The following is a 22,535-nucleotide window of genomic DNA, read 5'->3' as shown; positions in this document are numbered from 1 at the left end:
AAATAAATAAATAAAATTAATTAAAATAAATAAAAATAAAACAAAGTGGCCTATAAATATTTAACATCCTGGAAATGATGATAAGTACTTTCAGTTTCAAATGTACTAACCTTTTCTTTATTATTTTTATACTACTTGCATTATGAACTAAATGAGTTAATATATGTAAACCTTTTAGAACAGTGCCTACTACTATTATTAATCAGAGACTCTTGTACACAATATGTGAAATTTGCTCCATTTTGCCAACATATTATATCCAACGATACATATCAGGAAACATATTCTTAATTAAGAAGAATGAGATAACCTGGAGATAACCTCCAATACCTACACACATGGGAAATGCTGACTCTCACTTCATAAAGCTTCCCTCACACTTGGCTCAAATGGCCTGAAAGGCCAGGGTGGTGGTCGGTGGTGCTAACGAGAGAAATGAACTAAACAGCAAGATCTGCAGGGTCTCATCACCCTTACTATTAAGCCCTTCATGCCCAGACTCAAAGAGGCATAAGTAGGGCCTAGGAGACTGTACACCAGAGAGAGACTGGGTGTACAGGTTTAGGTTAATGACGAGCAGCAATGAGGGAGACTGTTCAGTTCTTGGTCATCCTACTGCTCTGGTACTTCTGCCATGGCTGAACTCAGTGGGTGAAAACATCAGAGTGGCTAGAAAGGAAGGCAGAATCTTGAAGCCACTGTGAAACTGGTGGGTTCCTAGGTTGGAGCCCATCAAGTTTTTTTCACATATTTCTTTTGTTTTGATAATGGTATTTATTCACACTAAAAGACAATTATTTTTCTTTGTCCACAGTATAAAGTATATTTTAAAAGTTATCATAATATCCAAAAGTAAGGAATCAAGTAAATAAACAATGGTAACCCATATAGTGGAATACCAAACAACTATTAAAAGTAACATTTTACATGGATAAACGACAAGGCCCTACTATATAGCACAGGCAACTATATTCAATATCATGTAATAAACCGTAATGGAAAATATGAAAAAGAATATATATGTAAAACGTATTTGTATATATATATGTACAGAACTTAAACACATTATAAGTAAACTATATTTCAAAAAAATTTTTTTAAAGTAACATTTCACAGGAATATTTTTAAAAGAGTAGAATATTCACAGTGTATTAATTAAAAAGTGAAGTTACTTTTTGTACATTTAACCTTTATTTTGTAAAACTATGTGTGGTTTTACAGGTTTCTGGTGTGTGTGTGTGTGTGTGTGTGTGTGTCTGTGTGTGTGTATGTGTGAGACTATGCATAACAAAAAAATACTGGTTAGGGACTTCCCTGGTGGTGCAGAGGGTAATAATACGCCTGCCAATGCACAGGGCAGGGGTTCGAGTCCTAGTCTGGGAAGATCCCACATGACGTGAGGCAACCAAGCCCGTGAGCCACAACTACTGAGCCTGCGCTCTAGAGCTCATGAGCCACAACTACTGAGCCCACGTGCCACAACTACTGAAGCCCGTGCAGCTAGAGCCCATGCTCCACAACAAGAGAAGCCACCGCAATGAGAAGCCCACGCACCGCAACGAAGAGTAGCTCCCGCAAGCCACAATTAGAGAAAGCCCGTAGTCAGCAATGAAGACCCAACACAGCCAAAAATAAAATTAATTAATTTTAAAAAAGTACTGGTTAGACAAATATAAAAATTAATAATAGGCAGTGAGATTACTAGCAATATTTATTTTCTTCTTTGTGCTTTTCTACATTTTCTGTTTTCCACAATAAACACATATTCATTACTTTTATAAGCAGAAAAAAGCAAAAAATGTTATTTTTTAAAGAAACGCACCCTTTAATTCTTCCCCCAAAACTAAACTTCAAGAGAAATAGCAAAGTGATGACAAAGATATAAACCAGCAAATCTCTTAAACCAAAGCAGATGACCACAAAGTTAGGCCATCTCAATCAAACATGTCAGTTTCTCTCCAAGTCATGCTAATGACTCACCGGCTATCTCGGTCCCACAGGAGTATCCGTATATGATTGATAATGGATGGCTGACCTAGCTTAATCTCGATGCCAGAACGGCAGTCATCATCAATTGGGTGCCTAGAAAATCCATGATCCAAATCATAATTTTGAGTGTCACCATCTAATAAGGCAGACTTCAGCTCCCCTTTTACCACCTGGGCTCCATATTTCATAGTTGCAATGTTTTCTTCTGGTACTACAGTTAAAAATAGAAGAAGCAAGGTTAATGGTTACTTATGAAATTTTCCACATTTTGGGAAAAAAGATAAAATTCTAGCATTTTAGTTGATGTTAGTATATGCATTTAATTTAACGAGAAAGAGGAGATATGGAGTGTCTGTGAGGATTAAGATACCACCACAGTTGAAATTTAATGACATCGTCACAGCCACAAAGTACCTGAGACTAAGACTACTAAGAAAAAGTTGTAAATACTAGAAAAAACATGTTCTAGGACAAACAAACCAGCTCTACTAAGTTAATTCTATTCGTAGCTTTAATTTAATATCTACTGGACAAAACTAGCATGTAAAATGACCTGTACCTGCCATCTGGACTGAGCACGAAGTATAAAAGCAAAGCAAACAGGTCATACATCTTATAAAACAGAAAGAGAAAGACCCCAATACAGTGGAGCTGTTGGTCATACAAGGACGTGCTGAATCAATTAGTTAAAAACCAAGAATATGTTTAAAAGAAGATATATTTTTACTTCACTTGAATATTTTTAAAAATAAAAATTCAAAAAAAAAATTCAGTCTGTCATCAAAATACTATGGGGCTTCCCTCGTGGTGCAGTGGTTGAGAGTCCGCCTGCCGATGCAGGGAACACAGGTTCGTGCCCCGGTCCGGGAGGATCCCACATGCCGCGGAGCGGCTAGGCTCGTGAGCCATGGCTGCTGAGCCTGCGCATCCGGAGCCTGTGCTCCACAACGGGAGAGGCCACAACAGTAACAGGCCCACGTATCTCAAAAAAAAAAAAAATTAATACTATGATTATAATTAACCCCCTCCCCTCTCCAACACTAGATGTACTAAGAGTCAATTGTTCCTGGGACTCTGAAGTCCTCTATGCAAATTTTGCTTCACAGATCTAGAACCTGTCTTCCAGGTACTAACATTCTAAAACTGACACTCTCCATGGAGAGACAACAGGCGGCATAAAGTAGATGTTAAGAGCCTGAGATTCAGAGTTTAAATAATGGTGCCACCTTTAACCAGATGTATCAATTTGGGGAAGTCACTTTCTCTGAACTTCAGTTTCTCAATAGGGCAACATCTCCCAGGTGTTTTTGTTTAAGGATTAAATTAGATGATCTCTGCAAAGCACAGAGTAAGCTCTAAAAAAAAGACTGCCAGTATTATTACAAAATATGTATAAAAAGCACACATAAAACTAAGCAAGTTTACAGACTGTAAATAAATGCTGAATTCTCACAGAATATGTACATCTTGGCTGTGTGATTTGAATAAGGGAAAGTATGAGCTATAATTAGGCTCTTAGGGAAAAGGAGTAAGTAATTCATCATTGCAGATTTCTTGGCAAATGTGGGTTTAAAAACTTTTTTTCAAATGAAGACAGAGAAAGATGACTTAAAAATGAAGCTGAAAAGTGGGGGTTGGGGTGAGTTTAATTAACCTTCAAAAGACTAAGGCAACTGAGATAACCCAACCAAATGAAAACAAAACCTAGTCATGATCAACTTCTTACCACCAGAGGCCTAAGTGCTCAGTTTATAACGTTCTACGTTCTATTAGCTCATGAAAATCACACATATTCTTCATATTTATTTTTCATTTATTTAAGAAACTTTATTAATTCCTTTGACTTACTCCTCATAATAATCCTTTAAGTGTAGGACTACTATTATATCCATTTCACAGATGGGGAAGTGGGGGCAGAGAAAGGTTAAATGGACTTTGTTGCCCAAGGCCATACAGCCAGCAAGGAGCTGAGGTGCTATCAGAACACAGGCAATCTGTTTCCAGGGGCCCTGCCCTGCTACTACCTTCATAAAGGGTTTCTGATGGGAAGACCATACTTTTCCCCTCTTACTAGTCCCTTCCCTCTAAGGTTACTTAGGACCCAAAGGAAAGAAACAGTCTATTATAGCTTTTTTTTAGAAAGTTGGACATAAAATGAGAAAACCTAAGTTTGAGACTCAGGCTCTACCACTTATTATCCCTGATGAGGCCTCTTAGTCTCTATGAATCTGTTTTCTCATCTAAAAATAATAATATTTTACCCAACCCACCCACGGGGCTACTGTAAAAATTACACTATAAATAATATATTCTGAAGTACTATGGGACTTCCCTGGTGGTGCAGTATTTAAGACTCTGCGCTCCCAACGCAGGGGGCCCAGGTCTGATCCCTGGTCAGGTAACTAGATCCCACGTGCATGCCGCAACTAAGGGGCCCACCTACTGCAATTAGGGAGCCGGTGAGCCGCAACTAATACCCAGCGCGACCAAATAAAAAAATAAAATAATAAAAAAATAAAGTCTACAAAGTACTCTATAAGAATTCAATTAGTCAAAAAGCATTTACTGAAGACCCATTCTGTACCAGGTACCCTGTGAGGCACTGGATATCTCTCAGTGAACCAGACAGAGATAGGCCCTGCCCTCCTGGTGCCTCCAATCTAGACATGAAGCACTTTATAAGCAAGCAAAGAAAAGCTTCAAATTTGTGATTTGTGAATCCTCAGCAGAGATGACTTGTGAACCCCCTAGTTTACAGATGAAGATACTAAAAGATACTAAAAACTACAACTGGGAAGACAGAATACTAATAGAGTCAAAGAGTTTTCAAAGTATTAACGGTTCATTGCTATTACTGTCTTTATGTGATAGATGAGACAAATTTTATTTATTTATTTATTTATTATTTATTTATTTGTTTGTTTATGGCTGCATTGGGTCTTCACTGCTGCGCACAGGCTTTCTCTATTTGTGGCGAGCAGGGGCTACTCTTCGCTGTGGTGTGCAGGCTTCTCATTGCGGTGGCTTCTCTTGTTGTGGAGCACGGGCTCTAGGCGCATGGGTTTCAGTAGTTGTGGCACGTGGGCTCAGTAGTTGTGGCTCTCAGGCTCTAGAGCGCAGGCTCAGTAGTTGTGGCACACAGGCTTATTTGCGCCATAGAATGTGGGATCCTCCTGGACCAGGGCTCAAATCCGTGTTCCCTGCACTGGCAGGCAGATTCTAACCACTGCACCACCAGGGAAGTCCCCAAATTTTAAATTCTAGTTTAGAAGCAAGGAATAGATTCAGTCATTCATTCATTTATTTTGAAAAGTCTAGATTTAGGCACTGTGCTAAGTGCTAGGAAAACACAGGGGAAAAGACATAATTACAGTCCTCAAGAAGCTTGGTCTAAGTAGGAGTGTAGGCAAGAAAAGCAAAAATGATACTATCACAGTGGCAAGCCCCCTCAGTCTAGTTACTGGAAACTATGGGAATAGGTTCGTGGTACCATGTACCTACAGCACAGATTTAAACACACACACACACACACACACACTCACATATAAACCAATAATATAACTTAGCAGGCCTCGCAACAGATTGACTTTTAGCCAATAAAAAATCTTGAGGATGGAAGTTGTGATGTACTACCTGTTATAAACATGAAGAAACAAGAAATTACTGTTCTCTTTCGCAAAGTCTAAAACCTGATGCACAAAACAAAATATAACTCAGCCGGAATAGAAAAAGCACTAACTTTCAAGGCAGAAATATCTCCACAGCTAAAACAAAACTAAACATTAAGGAATGGTCTGAGTACAAGTAGTTCAAATATACTAAGGAAAGAAATTAATTAAAAAGTTGATTTCCTTTCCCCAGGCATATAGACAAATGCTCATCATTAGACGTAGTTTTGTACATATATAAACCACACTCTCAAAGAGACTAAACACCACTGGTAAGTTAAAAACATCCTTTGGATCCTCTTTTTTTTTTTTTTAAGGGGAGTGGAAATCACTATAATTTGGTAAAAAGCCTCAGGATATGCAACTGTAAGAATTAAACCTTCTAGTAACCAATATTAATGAACTAAAAAAAAAAGATTTAGTATTTATGCCCCTAGATACTAATTCCCTAGTCCCAAGATAGAACCTCTCAATGTTTCATGAAAAGTCCCCAAAGACTCAGAACCTATACCCAGGGAAGAGCAAAGAAACAGATAAATCTCATCAATAATTTCAAAATAAGCAGAACTATCCTTCCAGACCATCAGCTAAGGAACAGTTCTGAAATTTTAGACCCCTTTTTCCCTAACTGTGAAGAAATCTGATTTTTTAAAAATGGCATGAATGTCTGAATAAATACTTTTTAGGATCTGAGAGGAAAGTGATATGCTTCCTTAGTTATTTCTATTATTAGTTTTACTATTCATATAATTAAAAAGGTAGAAAAACAGTCTGCTACTTAATCATTTCTCGAGTTTATAAGTTACATAAAACATTCCCAAGCATTTGTATAATCTCCTCCTTGAGCTTCCACTAAATTATTCCAAAATGAAGAATTTAACATTTATGAGCAGCATATCATTCCAGAACTGAGGGCTCCTCAACTGGTTGATTACTCCCTTTCACGGTAATTTCATGGGTCTATAGTAACCCAGGTCTGACACCTATACTGACCAGCTGATCAATTCCAAGCTACCAGTAACTACATGAAATGTCCAAAGCATCTCCTTATTTCTGCAGCAATGTTCCAAACTTATCCTTACAATTAAACCAGTTCTGAGGCCCTATCAACACCTCGAATCAAAACTAGGGCAAGAAGGGGAAAAAAGGAGCTTATATAAGAAAGGATCCAACAATTAAGATTTACAAAGGCTAAAACTATATTACTCATCTTGTTACTTCTCCCCTCTCTACCCTCCTACCCTTTATCAAAGGCTGACCCTCAACCAGCATCACCCTCTAGCATCTCTAATCTCTTCTCCAACCTCTCCTGACCCGTTCCCTCTAGCTACCATACTATTTCTCTACTACCTTTACTCCAATTCACACATCAGATAGTCAACACATTGTATTTACTATATTTTTCAAACCCATGGCCTAATTCCCTGTTTAGTCAAGCTTCTGTCCAGACTACTAACCAACTCACCACAATTTATATCCAAAATTTTTCTCTCCATTCTCATTCTTCTTGCCCTCCCAGCATCACCAGATACCACTGACCACCCACTCCATAGCAACGCTCTCTCCTCTGTTGGCCTCCGTAACCCTATCCCAGTTTTCTTCCTACCTCTAATTCTTCCTTCTCTACCTTCAGCCCCTGGCCATAAGTCTCCTCCAAGTCTCAGACTTTGATTTTCACTTCTTTCTCTATACTCTAGCCCAGGTTTCAGTTCTTTTACCACCAGCTTTGACTGCTTCCTGAACACCAGTAATATGCTTCCACTGCTTTTAGACAATTCTCATTGTATTAATTCATCAAGTGTCATCTACAGACTACCCAGTGTGTTGAATGTTGAGGATACAAAGATCAGTGTGCCTTCAAGGATCTAAAACAAGTAAATAAAAAGGTTTAAAAAATGTGATCAATGTGATAACTCCTACACAGACATACAGAGATGAGGAAGAACACAAAATAATAATATAACAATGGTTTCCTACAGTATTGAGCTTACACACATTACTTCAAGTAATTCTCATAACAACATGCAAAGGTATAAAACTAAAGGTAAAATTCCTTATGTGATTTAACACCAGGTCATGCAACTAGTAAGTGACTAATTCAGGACTTGAAGTCAAATTTGTCTCGCTCCAAAACCTATGCTTTTTCTTCTATGCCCAATGAAAAGAAATCTAAATCTGATGAGTCAGGAGAGAAGTCCAGGCTAAGGACACCTATTTAAGATCAATCAGTATTTCAAAAGAGTGTCTGAAGTCATGGACAAGGAAAAGATCACTCAGGGAAATGACTAACATGAGACAGAACTTAGAATTTAGATACCCCAGAAACTCTCAAACTCAGTAAGTCTAAAACAAGTTCAGAGATTGGTTCAAGATGGCGGAGTAAAAGGACGTGTCTCACCCCCTCTTGCGAGAGCACCGGAATCACAACTAACTGCTGAATAATCATCGACAGGAAGACACTGGAGCTCACCAAAAAAGACATCCCACATCCAAAGACAAAGGAGAAGCCACAGTGAGACGGTAGGAGGGGCGCAATCACAATAAAATCAAATCCCATAACTGCTGGGTGGGTGTCTCACAAACTGGAGAACACTTATATCACAGAAGTCCACCCACTGCAGTGAAGGTTCTGAGCCCCACGGCAGGCGTCCCAACCTGTGGGTCTGGCAACAGAGGGAGGAATTCCTAGAGAATCAGACTTTGAAGGCTAGGGGGATTTGATTGCAGGACTTCGACAGGACTGGGGGAAACAGAGACTCCACTCTTGGAGGGCACACACCAAGTAGTGTGTGCATCGGGACCAAGGGGAAGGAGCAGTGACCCCATAGGAAACTGAACCAGACCTACCTGCTAGGGTGGGAGGGTCTCCTGCAGAGGCAGGGGGTGGCTGTGGCTCACCATGGGGACAAGGACACTGGCAGAAGAAGTTGTGGGAAGCACTCCTTGGCATGAGCCCTCCGAGAGTCTGCCATTAGCCCCACCAAAGTGCCTGGGTAGGCTCCAGTGTTGGGTCGCCTCAGGCCAAACAACCAACAGGGAGGGAACCCAGCCTCAACCATCAGCAGGCAAGCAGATTAAAGTTTACTGAGGTCTGACCACCAGAGCAATACCCATCTCTACCCACCACCAGTCCCTCCCATCAGGAAACTTGCACAAGCCTCTTAGATAGCCTCATCCACCAGAGGGCAGACAGCAGAAATAAGAACAACTACAATCCTGCAGCCTGTGGAACAAAAACCACATTCACAGAATGGAAGACAAGATGAAAAGGAAGAGGGCTATGTACCAGATGAAGAAACAAGATAAAACCCCAGAAAAACAACTAAATGAAGTGGAGATAAGCAACCTTCCAGAAAAAGAATTCAGAATAATGATAGCGAAGATAATCCAGGACCTTGGAAAAAGAATGGAGGCAAAGATCGAGAAGCTGTAAGAAATGTTTATCAAAGACCTAAAAGAATTAGGGGAGGAGCTTCAAGATGGCGAAAGAGTAAGACGCGGAGATCACCTTCCTCTCCACAAATACATAAGAAATACATCTACATGTGGAACAGCTCCTATAGAACACCTACTGAATGCTGGCAGAAGACCTCAGACCTCCCAAAAGTCAAGAAACTCCCCACGTACCTGAGTAGGGCAAAAGAAAAAAGAAAAAAACAGAGACAAAAGAATAGGGACAGGACCTGCACCAGTGGGAGGGAGCTGTGAAGGAGGAAAGGTTTCCACACACTAGGCAGCCCCTTCACGGGCGGAGACTGTGGGTGGCGGAAGGGGGGGAGCTTCAGAGCCACGGAGGAGAGCACAGCAACAGGGGTGCGGAGGGCAAAGCGGAGAGATTCCCGCACAGAGGATCGGTGCCGACCCGCACTCACCAGCCCGAGAGGCCTGTCTGCTCACCCGCCGGGGCGGGCGGGGGCTGGAAGCTGAGGCTCAGGCTTCGGTCAGATACCAGGGAGTGGACTGGGGCTGGCTGCGTGAACAAGTTCACCACAGCTAGCTGGGAGGGAGTCCAGGAAAAAGTCTGGAGCTGCCAAAGAGGCAAGAGACTTTTTCTTCCCTCTTTGTTTCCTGATGCACGAGAAGGGATTAAGAGCGCCACTTAAAGGAGCTCCAGAGAAGGGCACGAGCCGTGGCTATCAGCGCGGACCCCAGAGACGGGCATGGGACGCTAAGGCTGCTGCTGCCACCACCGAAAAGCCTGTGTGCAAGCACAGGTCACTCTCCACACCTCCCCTCCCGGGAGCCTGTGCAGCCTGCCACTGCCAGGGTCCTGTGATCCAAGGACAACTTCCCCGGGAGAACATACGGTGCGCCTCAGGCTGTTGCAACGTCACGCTGGCCTCTGCCGCCGCAGGCACTCCCGCATCCGTATCCCCCACTCCCCGTGGCCTGAGTCAGCCAGAGCCCCCGAATCAGCTGCTCCCTTAACCCCGTCCTGTCTGAGTGAAGAACAGATGCCCTCAGGAGACCTACACACAGAGGCGGGTCCAAATCCAAAGCTGAACCTCGGGATCTGTGCGAACAAAGAAGAGAAAGGGAAATTTCTCCCAGCAGCCTCAGAAGCAGCGGATTAAATCTCCACAGTCAACTTGATGAACCCTGCATCTGTGCAATACCTGAATAAACAACGAATCATCCCAAATTGAGGAGGTGGACTTTGGGAGCAAAGATATATTTTTTTTTTCCCTTTTTCTCTTTTTGTGAGTGTGTATATGTATGCTTCTGTGTGTGATTTTGTCTGTATAGCTTTGCTTTTACCATTTGTCCTAGGGTTCTGTACATGCAGATTTTCTTAGTTTTTTTTCTTACTTTTTAAAATTTATTCCTTAATAGTTTTTATTTTTATTTTAATAACTTTATTTTATTTTACTTTATTTTATTTTACCTTCCTTCTTTCTATTATTTCTCCCTTTTCTTCTGAGCCGTGTGGATGAAAGGTTCTTGGTGCTCCAGCCAGGAGTGAGGGCTGTGCCTCTGAGGTGGCAGAGCCAATTTCAGGACACTGGTCCACAAGAGATCTCCCAGCTCCATGTAATATCAAACAGCGAAAATCTCCCAGAGATCTCCATCTCAACGCCAAGACCCACCTTCACTCAACTACCATCAAGCTATAGTGCTGGACACCCTATGCCTGACAACTAGCAAAACAGGAACACAACCTATTCCATTAGCAGAGAGGCTGCCTAAAATCATAATAAAGCCACAGACACCCCAAAAAACACCACCAGACGTGGACCTGCCCACCAGAAAGACAAGATCCAGCCTCATCCACCAGAACACAGGCACCAGTCCCCTCCACCAGGAAGCCTACACAACCCACTGAACCAACCTAAGCCAGTGGGGACAGACACCAAAAACAACGAGAACTACGAACCTGCAGCCTGAGAAAAGAAGACCCTAAACACAGTAAGTTAAGCAAAATGAGAAGACAGAAAAACACAGAGCCGATGAAGGAGCAAGGTAAAAACCCACCAGACCAAACAAATGAAGAGGAAATAGGCAGTCTACCTGAAAAAGAATTCAGAATAATGATAGTAAAGATGATACAAAATCTTGGAAAGGGAATAGAGGAAATACAAGGAACGTTTAACAAGGACCTAGAAGAACTAAAGAGCAAAGAAACAATGATGAACAACACAATAAATGAAATTAAAAATTCTCTAGAAGGAATCAATAGCAGGATAACTGAGGCAGAAGAACGGATAAGGGACCTGGAAGATAAAACAGTGGAAATAACTACTGCAGAGCAGAATAAAGAAAACCGAATGAAAAGAACTGAGGACAGTCTCAGAGACCTCTGGGACAACATTAAATGCACCAACATTCAAATTATAGGGGTTCCAGAAGAAGAAGAGAAAAAGAAAGGGACTGAGAAAATATTTGAAGAGATTATAGTTGAAAACTTCCCTAATATGGGAAAGGAAATAATTAATCAAGTCCAGGAAGCACAGAGAGTGCCATACAGGATAAATCCAAGGAGAAACATGCCAAGACACATAATAAGCAAACTATCAAAAATTAAATACAAAGAAACAATATTAAAAGCAGCAGTGGAAAAACAACAAATAACACACAAGGGAACCTCCATAAGGTTAACAGCTGATCTTTCAGCAGAAACTCTGCAAGCCAGAAGGAGTGGCAGGACATAATTTAAACTGATGAAGGAGAAAAACCTACAACCAAGATTACTCTACCCAGCAAGGATGTCATTCAGATTTGACGGAGAAATTAAAACCTTTACAGACAAGCAAAAGCTGAGAGAATTCAGCACCACCAAACCAGCTTTACAACAAATGCTAAAGGAACTTCTCTAGGCAGGAAACACAAGAGAAGGAAAAGACCTACAATAACAACCCAAAACAATTAAGAAAATGGGAATAGGAACATACATATCGATAATTACCTTAAATGTAAATGGATTAAATGCTCTAATCAAAAGACACAGACTGGCTGAATGGATACAAAAACAAGACCTATATATATGCTGTCTACAAGAGACCCACTTCAGACCTAGGGACACACACTGACTGAAAGTGAGGAGATGGAAAAAGATATTCCATGCAAATGGAAATTAAAAGAAAGATGGAGTAGCAATTCTCGTAACAGACAAAATAGACTTTAAAGACTATTACAAGAGACAAAGAAGGACACTACATAATGATCAAGGGATCGATCCAAGAAGAAGATATAACAATTGTAAATATTTATGCACCCAACATAGGAGCACCTCAATACATACGGCAAATACTAACAGCCATAAAAGGGGAAATCAACAGTAACACATAGTAGGGGACTTCAACACCCCACTCTCACCAATGGACAGATCATCCAAAATGAAAATAAGGAAACAGAAGCTTAAAATGATACTTTAAACAAGATGGACTTAATTGGTATTTATAGGACATTCCATACAAAAACAACAGAATACACATTCTTCTCAAGTGCTCATGGAACATTCTCCATGATAGATCATATCTTGGGTCACAAATCAAGTCCTAGTAAATTTAAGAAAATTGAAATTGTATCAAGTATCTTTTCCAACCACAATGCTATGAGACTAGATATCAATTACAGGAAAAAATCTGTAAAAAATACAAGCAGATGGAGGCTAAACAATACACTACTTAATAACCAAGAGGTCACTGAAGAAGTTAAAGAGGAAACCAAAAAATACCTAGAAACAAATGACAATGAAAACACGATTACCCAAAGCCTATGGGTGCAGCAAAAGCAGTTCTAAGAGGGAAGTTTATAATAAGCAATACAATCTTAGCTTAAGAAACAAGAAATATCTCAAATAAACAACCTAACCTTACACCTAAAGCAATTAGAGAAAAAAGAACAAAAAAAACCCCAAAGTTAGCAGAAGGAAAGAAATCATAAAGATCAGAGCAGAAATAAATGAAACAGAAACAAAGAAAACAACAGCGAAGATCAATAAAAGTAAAAGCTGGTTCTTTGAGAAGATAAACAAAATTGAAAAACCATTAGCCAGACTCATCAAGAAAAACAGGGAGACGACTCAAATCAATAGAATTAGAAATGAAAAAGGAGAAGTAACAACTGACACTGCAGAAATACAAAAGATCATGAGAGATTACTACAAGCAACTCTATGCCAATAAAATGGACAACCTGGAAGAAATGGACAAATTCTTAGGAAAGTACAATCTTCCAAGCCTGAACCAAGAAGAGACAGAAACTATGAACAGACCAATCACAAGCACTGAAATTGAAACTGTGATTTAAAATCTTCCAACAAACAAAAGCCCAGGACCAGATGGCTTCACAGGTGAATTCTATCAAACATTTAGAGAAGAGCTAACACCCATCCTTCTCAAACTCTTCCAAAAATTGCAAAGGAAGGAACACTCCCAAACTCATTCTACGAGGCCACCATCACCCTGATACCAAAACCAGACAAAGATACTACAAAAAAAGAAAATAACAGACCATTATTACTGGTGAATATAGATGCAAAAATCCTCAACAAAATACCAGCAAACAGAATCCAACAACACATTAAAAGGATCATACACCATGACCATGTGGGATTTATCCCAGGGATGCAAGGATTCTTCAATATACACAAATCCATCAATGTGATACACCGTATTAACAAACTGAAGGAGAAAAACCATAGGACAATAGATGAATAAAAAGCTTTTGACAAAATTCAACACCCACTTATGATAAAAACTCTCCAGAAAGTGGGAATAGAGGGAACCCTACCTCAACATAATAAAGGCCATATACAACAAACCCACAGCAAACATCATTCTCAATGGTGAAAACCTGAAAGCAATTCCACTAAGATCAGGAACAAGACAAGGATGTCCACTCTCGCCACTATTATTCAACATCGTTTTGGAAGGCCTAGCCACAGCAATCAGAGAAGAAAAGGAAATAAAAGGAATACAAATTAGAAAAGAAGAAGTAAATCTGTCAGTGTTTGCAGCTGACAAGATACTATACATAGAGAATCCTAAAGATGCCACCAGAAAACTACTAGAGCTAATCAATGAATTTGGTAAAGTTGCAGGACACAAAGTTAATACACAGAAATCTCTTGCATTCCTATACATTAATGATGAAAAATCTGAAAGAGAAATTAAGGAAACAGTCCCATTTACCACTGCAACAAAAAGAATAAAATACCTAGGAATAAACCTACCTAAGGAGACAAAAGACCTGTATGCAGAAAGCTATAAGACACTGATGAAAGAAATTAAAGATGATACCAACAGATGGAGATATATACCATGTTCTTGGATTGGAAGAATCAATATTGTGAAAATGACTACACTACCCAAAGCAATCTACAGATTCAATGCAATCCCTATCAAATTACCAATGGCATTTTTTTCCAGAACTATAACAAAAAATCTTAAAATTTGTATGGAGACACAAAAGACCCTGCATAGCCAAAGCAGTCTTGAGGTAAAAAAATGGAGCTGGAGGAATCAGACTCCCTCACTTCAGACTATACTACAAAGCTACAGTAATCAAGACAATATGGTACTGGCACAAAAACAGAAACATAGATCAATGGAACAAGATAGAAAGCTCAAGAGATAAACCCACGCACCTATGGTCAACTAATCTATGACAAAGGAGGCAAGGATATACAATGGAGAAAGGACAATCTCTTCAAAAACTGGTGCTGGGACAACTGGACAGCTATATGTAAAAGAATGAAATTAGAGCACTCCCTAACACCATACACAAAAATAAACTCAAAATGGATTAGAGACCTAAATGTAAGACTGGACACTATAAAACTCTTAGAGGAAAACATAGGAAGAACACTCTGACATAAATCACAGCAAGATCTTTTTTGATCCACCTTCTAGAGTAACAGAAATAAAAAGAAAAACAAATGCGACCTAATGAAACTTAAAAGCTTTTGCAAAGCAAAGGAAACTACAAGATGAAAAGACAACCCTCAAAATGGGAGAAAATATTTGCAAACGAATCAATGGACAAAGGATTAATCTCAAAAATATATAAACAGCTCATGCAGCTCAATATTAAAGAAACAAACAACCCAATCCAAAAATGGGCAGAAGACGTAAATAGACATTTCTCCAAAGAAGACATACAGATGGCCAAGAAGCACATGAAAAGCTGCTCAACATCACTAATTATTATAGAAATGCAAATCAAAACTACAATGAGGTATCACCTCACACCAGTTAGAATGAGCATCATCAGAAAATCTACAAACAACAAATGCTGGAGAGGGTGTGGAGAAAAGGGAACCCTCTTGCACTGTTGGTGGGAATGTAAATTGATACAGCCACTGTGGAGAACAGTATGGAGGTTCCTTAAAAAAACTAAAAATTGAATTACCATATGACCCAGCAATCCCACTACTGGGCATATACCCAGAGAAAACCATAATTCAAAAAGACACATCCACCCCAATGTTCATTGCAGCACTATTTACAATAGCCAGGTCATGGAAGCAACCTAAAAGACCATCGACAGACTAACAGATAAAGAAGATGTGGTACATGTATACAATGGAGTATTACTCAGCCATAAAACGGAACGAAATTGGGTCATGTGTAGAGACGTGTATGGATCTAGAGACTCTCATACAGAGTGAAGTAAGTCAGAAAGAGAAAACCAAAAATTGTATATTAACGCATGTATGTGGAACCTAGAAAACTGGTACAGATGAACCGGTTTGCAGGGTAGAAATAGAGACACAGATGTAGAGAACAAACATATGGACACCAAGTGGGGAAAGTGGCAGGGTGTGTGTGTGTGTGTGTGTGTGTGTGATGAATTGGGAGATTGGGATTGACATATATACACTAATATGTATAAAATGGATAACTAATAAGAACCTGCTGTATAAAAAAATAAAAATTAAATTAAAAAATTAAATAAAAAGAATTGTATTATCTTCACTTAAAATAAATAAATAAATAGGAAAAAAATAATAGGTTTTTATCTCAAAGGGTTATTGTGAGAATTAAATCATCATGTAGGACTGTTACTGATATATATAAGCACTTCATAAGCGTTCATGGCTATTAGTTTTATTAATAAGAAAAATACCATATAAGTATTGGAAATGCTATGCAAGTGTTACCCATTATTATTTTTATTTAGAATCTCCGTGTTCATGGCACCTAAAATAATAATAAACATATAGCATGTACTCAGTACTGATTTGATGGAGGAAAGGAAGAAAGGTCTTAACATGAGAAATTATCTAACTTTTGACATTCTAGGGAGCGGCTGGAGAAATTTGTCCAGAAATGGCAAGAAATACCTATTTTGTGGTCTACAGAGGCTAAGCAATCTCAGGAGGAATTAGCAGGAGAAGGAGTCGGAAAGGCATTCCACAGGAAGCAGAGCTCTATGTTCTCAGATTGATACATACCATGTTTACCTGAACTACAGTTTTGTAGCTAGAGTTTTGTAGCTGGGCCTGTCACAGGATGCAAACAAAACTTCTTGGTGAGATTAGCATAAATAGGTACTTACTGAGCATGCCTCTATAATTGAGGTCCATGTCCCGGCTCTCTGATCGAACTTTAATAGCATCCAGAATGGCATCAGGAGACAATAGTCCCGAAGGCCTCACGACATTCAGAAGTTCAGTGAGGCTCATCAGAGGCAAACGGACAGCCTGCATGATTTCAGCATGATTCTCCTTTGAATTATGTTTACACCAGTTTAACAAGGCTAGGAAGATATCTTTTTCGGGAGCTGCAAATGAATCTCTTAATACGATGTTTAAAAGTGCTGTCTGAAAAGGGTAAAAAGGAAAAATTCCAGTTATTATGGAGCTCAACCATGTGCATGATCAATCAGTAAAACGTTACTGAACTGCAAATATCACTTATATTTAAGCAGTTAACTCTTCTTGACCATCTTCTTTCCTTATTCTTTGTGCCATGTACTCTCTTGCCCATTATGGCTGTGTGAATAGCCGTAGGCATCTTGTACCTAGTCTTTCCAGCACATTTGCACCCATCTTTAGTAAAATAACAAGAAAAACAGCAGTGTGAGACGCTGTCATCCCATACAGGTTCTTCAGCAGAGTTTGCATTTATGAGCCGGTAAGATGCATCTAGCATTTAAAAAATTCAAACCGTTTGTTCCACAGTATTACTGCACCACCACACTTTTGGTTCTCAGATTTCTAAACTGACTGCCAGCAACACTGTGCGACCCTACAAGATCCTTGCCTTTGAAAATTAACTAGGACAATAAAAATCAAAGTTACACTCAAATCAAGACTTGTAGCTTTTTAAAGAGGTTTTCTCATTCGAAGAAGTCAGGTCCTAGGAGGAACACAGAAAGGGAAAGGAAAGACAATCACCAGGGTTGAGAGGAAGATTTGGGAAAAACAGTTTTATTCTAGCTATTATATGGTATAAAACATTGTACAATAGTGAATTCTGGGCCAGAAAATAAAAAACGACAATGACTTAAAGACACCCAATGAAACATCAGATCTTCTTTATGAATCTTCCCCCTCAATAAGGAATTATTAGTAACACTCTGTCAGAGAAATACAAAACCAAAAAACAGTATGCAACACCACAAAGGAGCCTATTTGATGCCATTACATTGAAAACAACCACCAGCAGCACAGTCTCTTTTGCACAAAGAACTTATCTGAAGAACCATAAAAGAAAACAGCAGCAATCTGCCTCTCTCTTATATGATCTAGAGTCTCAGTAGCCAGAGGCAGGTGGCTAGACAACCTCTTCCACACTAATGGTTTTTATTTTTTTATTCTTAGTTCACTGCCGTATTTCTAACTTACAGATATAAATAAAACAGTGCATGCCTGTAAATTACTTGTAGACAATGACACACCTTAGAAAGGGAGAGGAAGCCTTCGCTTGAGAGCACCTCCTGAGCATTTCTGTCCATAAACATGCAGCACATGGACGTTAACTTGGGAAGGGAGTAGAGACTGGCAACATCAAAAGTCATACAGACATTCTGAATGTTAAGTATGGTGCAGAGGTACTCAGAGGTAGAATCCTCCAGCTCTGGAAATCCATATTTATGAGCCAGGCTCAAAAAGTCCAGCAGCACCTCCTCCTTCTCATCTGTCAGCGTTGCACGCCCAGTGTAGATGTATTTAAGTAGCATTGTGAATGCTTCTGCAGTGGTGTCTTGGAGAGGGATTTCGGCTTCAGGCTGAGATTCTCGCATTCCACCATATAGTAATGCTCTGCACATCAGAGAAGAAACACATGAGAAAAACTTCAAATAGGATGTGCTACAAAATTATGAAATAAAGGTTATCAACATTATAAAAAACATACATGTGTTTAATGACACAAAGATTCAGGTGAAGAAATGCATAATAATAACTTAAAATAGTTCTCTAAAGAAAGACATAATTTAAAAACTATTTTGAATTAATTCTATAAGTTGAACTAACGAATAATCCTGAGAGCTCAAGATACATAATAGACATTCATTAATTAGAAAGATGAAAGTGCTCTTTTGAGAGGAACAGTGAAATCAATATAAACCTGTTAAAGGTCAAGAAAGTAGTTTAAAAAGTAAAGCTCCAGAGGAAAAGATAATCAGACGAAAACAATTAAACACAAGCAGGCGCCATTCTCCCTGTCAGGCTGGCAGAAATTAAAAACCTGTTAATATTCAGCACTGCAAAAACAATGGAAAAACAGGTTTTCTCATGCACTGCTTTGAGAGTATAAATGGGTATCCCTTTTTGGAAAGGAATTTAAGTAATATCTATTCAAATCTAAAATGTGCATACCCTTCAACTCAGTAATCTCACTTTTAGGATAAAGATAAATGTGTAAGATAATACAGCAAGATAAAGATAAATGTATAAGAAGATATATTGAAACAATGGAAAATATCTTAAATGTCCATCAAGAGGCACATGGTTGAAAAAACTATGATATACACATTCTGTGCAGCCATTAGAAAGACCAAGGGAGATCAAAATATACTGTCTTGGAAAGATGTCCAGGATATAGTTGGTAAGTCAGTTTGCAGATCCCTATGTGTTGCATGGAAAAGAGTGTATAACACACACTTACATTTGTATGCACACAGGTATATATAGATATATCTATTTATATTGAGGGGAAATACATATTAAACTGTTAACAGTGGTTGTCTCTAGGGAATAGGATTAGATGGCTGGAAGGGAAGGGTCTTCATTTGTCAGTTTATAAATTAAAAATGAAATTCATGATGGGATTATGGATAATTTGACTTTTCTATTTTGTCTTCTAGTATTTTTCAGATTAAAAAAAATCCCCACATTATTGCTTATCTGCTCATCTAAATAATGAAAACTAGATAATCCAGTCAGGTAGTAAATTTACATTTCTACCTCTATTACTCTAGGAGAAATAATATGAACCAATTAAAGTTTCCAATCCATCAGGAAAGAAAGGGTGGCCAGAGGAGGACTAGGGAGGAGTGCAGAAAAGGAAGAGTAATGAGTGAGAAAGAAAATGTGTAAAAGTGAGAGCAAGAAAACAAGGGGACAAAAAGAGACTCCCGTGCTCCTAAGATTCTCAGAGCAGGACTAGCATTTCAAAGTTTCCCTCCATGCTTGCCTAGAACTCCTCCCACCGTCCCCCGGAAAAGCAAGACAGGGCATTCTTGCTTGCCTCACAGAAATAGTTGCAACTACCCAGCAAAAGGTTCATGAATATTCTGAGCATACCTCCTCACTGGGTTATAGTATGCCTAAAAACACCTGTGAAGGTTTGCATGAATCCAGAGAGCATCCAATCATAACCTTAAAATTGCTAGATTAAAGGATACCTTCCTGGGGAGATCTTGCCAAGACCTACTCCCACTCCAGTGTGATCCATGGTACTTACCTGGATTCTCGATGCTTTAAAAGTGGTTTTGATGAGGACCCCTAGGAAGCCTAAATATGAACCCCCAACTTGTGGAAGGTTCCCTCCGGTACAGTTAGCTTGTCCTTATCTGGGAACTGATAGGCTCTATGACCACACTCATAAGGTCTCTCCTGACTGCTGACAGTTAACTTTCCTTTGCACATGAACAGTGTCAGCAATGAGAATCAGTCTAAGATAGCATTGGTAATGACTGAGTTTAGCCTGTTGAGACATCAGATATTATAAAGGTTCAATACCCACAAAGAGACAGCAAGAACAATAAATGAAGGGAGCGTTTTCCATTCATTCAATATGATCTTCAAATTTCTAAAAGTACTTGAGTTTCTTTTAAGAATATACCGATCACCTAAAAGATACACACCTACAGTTGTCTCAAATTCTTTTTGAAAGAGGGAAGATATATAATAGTAACAAATACTAAACATAAGGCTGAGAAGTTCTAAATTAATGAAGAGTGGACTTTTACAAGACACTTTAATATAATGAATGGAAGAATGAAAAGGGAAAGAAGCACAAAAGTGTACAGAGGACAGAGGCTGGTAAATAATGACAAGACCAAGGCCAGCCGCCTTGCCTGGATAGGAGCATGTTAGCTAGAACTCTTAATAGACTCCTCTCTTTTCTAAGCTCCTGGCTGTATTTACAGTGGCATTTTATATTTACAAGAGGAAACATTCTAAAAATGTTTATAAAGCACTGTAAGAGTTATAGCTAAACAATAAATATTTCCAAGAAACACATTTTACTACAATATGTGTGACTCTAGGTTGGTTTTGCTGTCTCGGTTAATTCTGATTGTAAAAATCAGAATGCAGTTTTCACTAGAAGATAACTGAAATTTTATCCATGCCTTCAGCATCTCAATTTCTCGATATCAAGTTTCACAGGCAAATCCATGATTTTTTGGATATGGACTCTATGGATCTGTCAAGAATACATTATCAGTCAATAATTCAGTGATGATTCCCTTTTAACTAAGATTAGGTAAAATGTAGAGTAATAAGACCTCAGTTTAACATTTATAACCCTGGAAATTAGGGGTCTAAGTAACTAACAATAGCTACGTATACGTACAAGTATGATTTTTACATTAATTAAACACATATTTTGTTTAGTTTTGGCTCTAATATAATTATGAAACTGAGTCTCAGTAAATATTTGTTTCCTTTGCTTTGGGGTTGTCAAACTGCATGTCTTAGACATCTGTTGGGTAGTCTGAAACTAAGATGTATACGTGTTCACTGGCGAGTCCAGAGGTCAGTCTACCCATACAACAAGAGGCCTATCTGCCAATAAATCAGTTTAAGTTCCATTAGCCATCAACTGTGAGGAGAGAGCGAAGGCAACAAAGACTCAGCCTGAGAAATATTGTTGAGACCCTGAAAAATGGTTGATCGGGTACAGTCTAGCCTAAGAAGCCTCCTAACCCTATGATTCTAAGACCACTCCTGAAAGGAAAAGGTGATTTTCAAAACATAACAAAAAGTTGACAATGATTAAATTCTTACAGATGTTGAATTGAATGACTGCTAGAATTTATTGTTGTTTTGTTACATATTTTTCACAGAATGGAAAATACCAGTGTTTTCTACAAGTGACTTCAATCTTCAAAAAGTAATATACACTTACCGAAAATATTGGCACCTTGCTGCTAAAATTACCCTGTGGGCAGGAAAACGTTTCTTTTCCACAACAAATGTGACGTCGCCATATTCTTCCCCAATCAACAAGGCACCAATATGTTCAGACAAAATGTGCACATGATCAATTTCCCCCACTGCAGTAAAGGGGCGAAGAGGGTGGCTGTTACTCATCTTGTAGAACAGATGATAGTCGCTGATCTATTATATAAAGAAGGGATGACAGTTAGTGAGGAGAGGGGAGTACACTTCGAAAATCACATACCACAAACACAGATAAGTAAAAATGTATATCTAAAAAAAATCACAAAAGAGAGGAATTTCATCATCATTGGTATCTATATTAACCCATCTATTCTGGGAAGCAATTCAGCCTACTTCCACTAACTCCACTATTCTCACTGCCTTATCGCACTAAAAGTCAGGATCTTCGAACACTAACAGCACTTGGAGCCATCACAATCTAGAAAACTGTGTTCAAACTACAAGGCCCTTATTTCTCAGTATCTCAGGAAAAGGAAAATCAACAACCAGAAGAGCTCCTCTTTTAGCACAGATATATTTACTAAGGTGGGTATAACTAACTAGACCCAGTGGAAAACTTGTTCAGGCACAGATCTAGGCCTAAATCACAAAAAGAATAAACCAAATCGTAAGATTTCAAATGATTACAGAGGTTTTGGTCTGAAACCCTCTTAAATATTTTATAAAAAATTATAATCTTCTTAAGTCACAGAAAAATAACTTGACATTCATTAATAGAAGCTTATAGTAAACATCCTAACCTCCCTCAAAAAAAGAATAACTCCAATATTTTTCTGAAGACTGTAACTTCCAGTCCAA

At 38.9% G+C, this 22,535-nt stretch overlaps 1 protein-coding gene across 7 annotated transcripts in view; it reads right to left on the bottom strand.

The window, feature by feature from the left end:
* Positions 1–22,535, bottom strand: part of BTBD9 (BTB domain containing 9) — a 413,720-nt gene that overhangs the window by 355,975 nt on the left and 35,210 nt on the right. For 6 of the 7 annotated variants that reach the window (XR_016394454.1, XR_016394453.1, XM_022581804.3 and 3 more), the window contains 4 exons: positions 21,682–21,893; positions 18,002–18,365; positions 16,658–16,922; positions 1,981–2,200 (listed from right to left, as the gene is read on the bottom strand). Coding sequence is in view for 5 of the 7 variants with exons in the window: in XM_089917976.1 (XP_089774102.1) it covers positions 1,981–2,200; positions 16,658–16,922; positions 18,002–18,365; positions 21,682–21,893 (1,061 nt within the window). In the remaining 2 variants the exon portion in view is untranslated. The remainder of the gene's footprint in view (positions 1–1,980; positions 2,201–16,657; positions 16,923–18,001; positions 18,366–21,681; positions 21,894–22,535) is intronic. The other variant, XM_089917977.1, reaches the window with a different exon arrangement.

The sequence above is a fragment of the Delphinapterus leucas genome, chromosome 10 (genome assembly GCF_059928025.1).
Source record: "Delphinapterus leucas isolate spDelLeu-1000000601 "Yukka" chromosome 10, BTC_Dleu_Yukka2, whole genome shotgun sequence".
Lineage (NCBI taxonomy): Eukaryota > Metazoa > Chordata > Mammalia > Artiodactyla > Monodontidae > Delphinapterus > Delphinapterus leucas.
The sequence above is the reverse complement of the archived record's forward strand: the minus strand, read 5'-3'. Positions and strand labels throughout refer to the sequence as shown.